We start from the raw sequence: 7,434 nt of genomic DNA on the forward strand, positions 1-7,434 counted from the left end.
GAAATTCGTGCATGGGGGTGTGTGTCCCTCAGCCTGCACCCTCTCCAATCTGGGACCCCTCGAGGGATGTCCGACTGCCCGTTTAGGCCCGATCCCAGTAGGATCGGGCCTAAACGGGCAGTCGGACATCCCTCTCACAATCCAGGACTGCTGGCTCCCAACTGCTTGCCTGCTTGCCTTCCTGATTGCCCCTAACCGCTTCTGCCTGCCAGCCTAATCACCCCCTAACCACTCCCCTGCCAGCCTGCTTGATGCCTAACTGCTCCCCTGCCAGCCTGTTTGCCCCTAACTGTCCTCCCCTGCAGGCCTGGTCACCCCTAACTGCCCTCCCCTGCAGGCCTGGTCCCCCACAACTGCTCTCCCCTGCAGGCCTGGGTCCCCCCAAACTGCCCTTCACTGCAGGCCCGGTCACCCCCAACTTTCCTCCTCTGCTGGCCTGGTCACCCCTAACTGCCCTCCCCTGCAGGCTTGATCACCCCCAACTGCCATCCCTTGCAGTCCTGGTCCTTCCCAACTGCCCTCCCCTGCTGGCCTAATTGCCAACAACTGCCCTCCCTTGCAGGCCTGGTCCCTCCCAACTGCCCTCCCCTGCTGGCCATCTTGTGGCGGCCATCTTGCATCCACATGGGGGCAGCCAACTTTGACCACATGGGGGCAGCCATCTTGTGTGTTGGAGTGATAGTCAATTTGCATATCACTCTTTTATTAGATAGGATTGTTGCATTTCACATTGTTCCACAGCTCCCTTAAGCTGTCCTCCTGTTTTTTAATTGTTTTTTTCTTTTTGGTTCTCTAATTGAGTGATATTTTCAACTCTGTCTTCTAATTGACTGATTCGATCCTCAGTTTCCCCTAATCTGCTATGTATTCCTTCCAATGTGTTCTTTATTTGTGTTATGTCATTATTTATCTCAGACTTTTTTTTTCATAGTTACTATATCTTTTTTCATATTGTTGAGCATTTTTAACGTCATTACTCTGAACTCTGTTTCAGATAAATTTCTTATCTCTGCTTCATTTATCTCTTCTTCTGGAGAATTCACTAGTTCTTTCCTTTGGGGGTTGTTTCTTTGTTTCCTCATTTTGGTTGTTTGGGTTTGTGATTATGTTTTAAGTAGATACTCTATCTCAGACATGTAATTTTTATAATGGCATTTGGGGTTTCCTTTTAGGATAGCTTTTTGTAACATCAGATAATTCTGATTGTGTCAATATAGTGCTGAAGTCAGTATGATTGGGGATTGGAAACTTCAGTGTAAGGGGTGGCAGAAAGTGAAATGTATTTATACTCTTTTTGTATGGCAGCACTGTTCTATTAGCATGCAAACCGTTATACTGCCATGAGCCTCTAAAAATCAAGGCAGCAATGTTTGAGGAAATTATTTCATCTCAGGCAATGTGAATGTTGATTTAGAACAAATTCAATAATTGTATTTACTCCTTGTGATAGGAATATCCATTATAACATCAATTGGGCACATTGTGTAGTAAACATTTAATTAAGTAAATTTAGTACTAGTAAAGCTTAAATTACAAAAATTAAGAGTTTAAATTTTGAATTGTTTCCTTTTCTGTTTAGGCTGGATGTAATCCCTCTGATATTGGTATCATTGCACCATACAGGCAGCAGTTAAAGATCATCAATGATTTATTGGCACATTCTTCGGTTGGGATGGTTGAAGTTAACACAGTAGACAAATACCAAGGAAGAGACAAAAGTATCGTTCTAGTATCATTTGTTAGAAGTAATAAAGATGGAACTGTGAGTTAATTGTTTTTTCTGCTGATTTGTCTGGGACACTTTTTTTCCTCTCTTTTTTTTAGGAATTGTGTTTAAAACACAGAACATAAAATTTACCACCCTAACTATTGTTAAGTGTATCGTTCAGTAGTGTTAAGTATGTTCACACTGTTGTGCAACAGATCTCCACAATGTTTTTTTGCAAACTGAAACTCTATCCCCATGAATAACAAACAACTCCTTAATTCCTTCTCCCTCCAGTCCCTGGCAACCATCATTCTAATTTCTGTCTCTATGAATTTGACTACTCTAGGTACTTTTTATATAAGTGGAATCATATAATATTTGTCATTTCACAAGTGGCTTATTTCATTTAGAATAATGTACTCATGGCTCATTAGCATGCTGCAGAATTTCCTTCCTTTTAGAGGCTGAATAATGCTCCTTTGCATACATATACCACAATTTACTTATCCATTTATCCATGAACACACATTGAGTTGCTCCCACCTCTTGGCTGTTGCATTTGGGGCATTTTAACTATAAAGGCTTCCGTAGACATACTTTTAGATTTATAGATAATTCCAGTTTTTGTTGTATTGTTTTGTATTTTTACCTCTTCTTGATTCATTTTTCTTGACTATGTGATAACTCCATATGGTTTTAAAAATGTATGTAGTAAAAAGTCTCCCTTCTACCCTGTTCCTCTTGTACTCAGTTCTTATCCTCACAGATAGTCGCATTTTTAGTTTTATGGATAACTTTCTAGACTTTCCGAGGCATTTACAAGCAGATGTGAGTCAGTATTCTTAGTTCCCTCCTTTTCACACAAAAGGTACTACGTATACTATTCAGGACTTTGCTTTTCCACTTAATAAAATAGCTTGGAGATCTTTTCATGTCAATACTATATAGAAAGAGATTTCATTCTGTCCTGATTGTTGTGTAGATTTCCATTATATATACATCTTGTGGTATATTTAACCCCTCCCCTGGGTCTTCTGCTTTTATTACTGTTACAAACAATGCTACTGTGAGGGGAGATAGCTCTACTTTAAAGTTTTTATTGTATGTATTTAATATTTTTAAATTATAGCGAGGATCTCACACTCAAGATAAAATATTTGAAGTTGACATTGTGGACAAGTTGTGGCCAAGTTTTGCCATCTGTCTAGATTTTTTAATGTGTTGAATCTTTTGCAATAAATAAATATATATATATATATATAATAACACAATATATATATATTAACCTTCCCTAGTGGTCTAGTGTTTAGGATTAAAAGTAATAAAATAGTTCAAGACAAATTACATTTCTTGCCAGAACAAACTCAAATATATGAAAACTTAAATAATGGAAAATTCTATTTCTTTCAGCTTGGTGAACTCTTGAAAGATTGGCGACGTCTTAATGTTGCTATAACCAGAGCCAAACATAAACTGATTCTCCTGGGATGTGTGTCCTCACTAAACCGCTATCCGCCTTTGGGGAAGCTGCTTTGTCATCTAAACTCAGAAAAATTAATATCCTTTTCGTTTTCTACATGGTCACATTTGATTGTGCTATTTTGAGTACTTTACTATGTACTTGTATAAATTAAAACTCAATGTCTTGTTTTTTCCATGTGCATATTTCAAAGGTCTGATTCTACAAAGGGGAGAGAGAAAAGAATTCATAGGAAGTAATTTTAAGCAGATTCCTAGACATATCTAGGAAAACTGGATATCTCTTCTGGGTCCTCTCACCCCAATTTATAAACTTAAAAAAAAAATCTAGGACAAAGCATTATATTAAAAAATGGAGCCCTGGGTGGTGTGGCTCAGTTGGTTGGAACATCCATCCACCTGTACACCAAAAGGTGGTGGGTTCGATTCCTGGTCAGGGCACATTTGGGAGGCAACTGATCGGTTTCTCACATTGATATTTCTCTCTCTCTCTCTCCCTTCTCTCTAAATCCATGAGAAACATATCCTTGGGTGAGGCAAAGAGAAAGGAAAAGTATTTCATGCCATATTTTAGTAAAAACAAATCTTTTTTAAAATCCTCACCCAAAGATACGTTTTTATTGATTTTAGAGAGAGAAATGGGGCAAGGGGTGGGGGTGGGAGAAAGAAACATAATAGATGTGAGAGAGAAACCTGGACTGGTTGCCTCCTGCACGTGCCTGGACTGGGGGCCAGGCATTGAACCTGCAAGAGGTACGAGCCCTTAACCAGGAATTGAACCCTCAGCCTTCAGGCTGAGGACCAATGCCCTAACCATTGAGCAAATCGGCCATTTTGTTGTATGGGAGAATGCTCCAAGCAACTGAGTCTCCCGGCCAGGGCAAAAATAGATAATCTTTTTTAAAAAATCATATGAATACGCCTTGGCTGGGTTTTCTCAGTGGTTAGAGTGTTGTGGTGTGGTGCGTGGTTGTGGTGCGTGCGGAGGCAACCAATTGATGTGTGTGTCTCTCTCACATCCATGTTTCTCTCTCCTCCCCACCTCCACTCTGTCGGAAAATCAATGGAAAAAATATCCTCAGGTGAGGATTTAAAAATATATATATATATGAATATGTTAGGCTAAGATCCATAAACCATATTGCATAAGTACATTATTATCCATAGAATGCCATAAAAATCTTTGTAATTAGCAGTCCTGTAAACTAAATTATAAAATATTAAAGTCATAAACCTTTTTATCCTATCTTATATAATAAAAGGGTAATGTGCAAATCGAACGGTAGAACGACTGGTCGCTATGATGCGCACTGACCACCAGGGGCAGATGCTCAATGCAGGAGCTGCCCCCAGCCTGCAGGCCCCGATCACCTGATTGGGTCCTGCTGACCAAACTCTCGGTCCCTTCCTGGGGCCGGCCAGGGGTGGGTGGCGACGAGGGGCGGGGCCGGCTGCCGGCAACTGGGGAAGATGGCCCTTATCGTAGGCCAGGCCTAGAGACCGTACCCGCACATGAATTTTGTGCGCCGGGCCTCTAGCATAATTATATAGTGTGTTAAATATATCTTCCTTAATTTATTTTACATCATTGATCTTCCATCAAGAGAACATGAAAGTCTTTGTTATATATTGGGTGATTTTCAAAGAAGATGAAGCCCTGTTTTCCTTGCATTTTTTATATTAGCATAGTGATCTCTAGCAATTGCCTATTGTTAATAATTTGGGCATGCTGTAAAATCAGTGCCTGGTTAGGTGGTAGAGATAACTTTTATCCCAAGGCTATGAAATGGTGTAAATGTACTTTGTTCAAAGTTCCAGGTTTTTTGTTTGTTTTGTTTTTGTATAATGTTGTTAAATATAAAGTTTTAGCACCATACTATTTATTTAGCACTATTTATTTAGCACTATTTATTTTTTCAGTTTAGGTATACTCAAAACTGAATTTATATTACTATATACATGTTTTTGTGTGACCTACAAAGAATGTGCTGCCCTAGCAGGTTTGGCTCAGTGGATAGAGCCTCGGCCTGTGGATTGAAGGGTCCCGGGTTCGATTCCCGTCAAGGGCACATGCTCAGGTTGTGGGCTCAATCCTCAGTAGGGGTCGTGTAGGAGGCAGGCAATCAATGATTCTCATCATTGATGTTTCTGTTTCCCTTCTCCCTCTCTTCCCCCTCCCTCTCTGAAATCAATAAAAAAATATTTAAAAAAGAATGTGCTAAATGTTTACCTGCTTTAGAAATGGATTCTTTTGGGATCTGATGTCTAAAATTTCAAGATTAATTTGATTTTATACATTTTTATATACATTTTTATTATGTTTTGTTTATTTGAAATATAGGTAAAGAAAATTTATTTCTTTTTCATTTAAGCACAATCTTGTGATGAGAACATAGGTGTACATTTTATATTTATAATTTTGATTCTTTTTTTAAAAACTTTGTTTTTATTGATTTTTAGAGAGAGGAAAGAAGAGGGATAGAAAGATAAAAACATTGATGAGAGAGAAAAACATCATTGGCTGCCTCCTACACGTCCCTTATTGGGGATGGAGCCTGCAACCGTGCCCTGATGGGAGAATCAAACTCATGACCTCTTGGTTTCTGGGTCGACTCTCAACCACCGAGCCACACAGGCCAGGCTGGTTTTTGGTGTTTTTTTTTTCTGGTATTTTGAGGTCCCTGATGGAAAGGCCATTTTGCTGTTTTTCACCCCCTGACTTTTGCTTTCTGGTGTCAGACATGTTTTTTGTTTTTGTTTTGTTTTTTAATATTTTTACTGATTTCAGAGAGGAAGGGAGAGGGAGAGAGATAGAGACATCAATGATGAGAGAGAATCATTGATTGCCTCCTGCGCACCCTCTACTGGGGATCGAGCCCGCAACCCGGGCATGTGCCCTTGACCGGAATCGAACCCGGGACCCTTCAGTCCGCAGGCGGTCACTCTATCCACTGAGCCAAACCAGCTAGGGCCATTCTAAAGATTTTAGGAAAAAATAGCATCCTATACATGGAAAACTACGGTATTTTCTGATTCTGTCCTGCTCTCCCATTTGTTATTTTTAGTATTCAATATTCTAATGTAGATTTTGATATAAAAGAAAATAATTCTTATTCTTTAGAAATTTTGTTTGCTGAATTGATGACAAATGTAAAATGTATGATCCTATTTCACCTATTAATTTCATATGCCCCTTTGTTTTGGGGTATTACTCAATTTTTTCCTCTATAAAAAATTTTTTGGAAAACATAATTATCTCAAAGTTCTTAATTATGTGTATGGTGACCAATTTTAATCCTGGTGTATCCATCTTCTTGGGGAAAGCTCTAATTTCTCTCAATTGCTTCTACCTCACATGTTTTTTAAAAATTATTACTGGGAGTTTTTATTAAATAAATTGTTTTCTACCATTAGATTGTACTGTGTTAATTATTAATACTGAATAATAATTAAATTCAGTGTTGCCCAGCACTTTTTTCTGGTACTGACAAGTGAAATAATGCTCTAATGATGAAACCAAGGAGTATTGACATTACATAACAGGAAGGATCCTAAGATAATGTCAGTTCCTGGGAGTGAGGTGAGTAAGAAGTTTTTTTGGTTTAGACAGTAGTTGCTTCTTTATAAGTGTGTATGGCCTACAAAGTAAAGCCTTATGGAAGAACCCGAGGAAGAGTTCTAAATTTTCAGTCATTCGTGAGTCTGTCTTGGTTACAAGATTCTAGCCACTTAATTATTGTTATTTTTTAATATATATAGATTTCTTTTTTTTAAAATATATTTTATTGATTTTTTACAGAGAGGAAGAGAGAGGGATAGAGAGTTAGAAACATCGATGATAGAGAAACATCGATCAGCTGCCTCTTGCACACCCCCTACTGGGGATGTGCCCGCAACCAAGGTACACGCCCTTGACCGGAATCGAACCCGGGACCCTTGAGTCCACAGGCCGACGCTCTATCCACTGAGCCAAACCGGTTTCGGCTATATAGATTTCTTTTTGCCACCGAAACACTAATTTTAATTTTAATTAAATGTATTGGGTAACATTGGTCAACATGTTCGTATAGGTTTCAGGTGTGGGTTCTATGTTATAGGATCTGTATGTTACACTGTGTGCTCACCACCCAAGTGAAATCTCCCGTCACTGTATATTAGGAGCCACTTCTTCCCCCATCCCCTTCCCTCTGGCAACCACCACATTGCTGTTTGTGTTCACAAGTTTCAGTTTTAGATCCCACATACGA

General features: G+C 39.1%; 1 protein-coding gene across 1 annotated transcript in view; it reads left to right on the top strand.

The window, feature by feature from the left end:
* Positions 1–4,981, top strand: part of DNA2 (DNA replication helicase/nuclease 2) — a 29,736-nt gene extending 24,755 nt beyond the window's left edge. Inside the window, 3 exon segments of the mRNA XM_079793323.1 lie at positions 1,580–1,762; positions 3,119–3,265; positions 4,772–4,981. Of these exon segments, the coding sequence (XP_079649449.1) occupies positions 1,580–1,762; positions 3,119–3,265; positions 4,772–4,840 (399 nt within the window). The 3' untranslated portion in view covers positions 4,841–4,981.
* Positions 4,982–7,434: the final 2,453 nt, after the last annotated feature.

Source organism: Cnephaeus nilssonii (assembly GCF_951640355.1).
Source record: "Cnephaeus nilssonii genome assembly, chromosome: 16".
Taxonomy (NCBI): Eukaryota; Metazoa; Chordata; class Mammalia; order Chiroptera; family Vespertilionidae; genus Cnephaeus; species Cnephaeus nilssonii.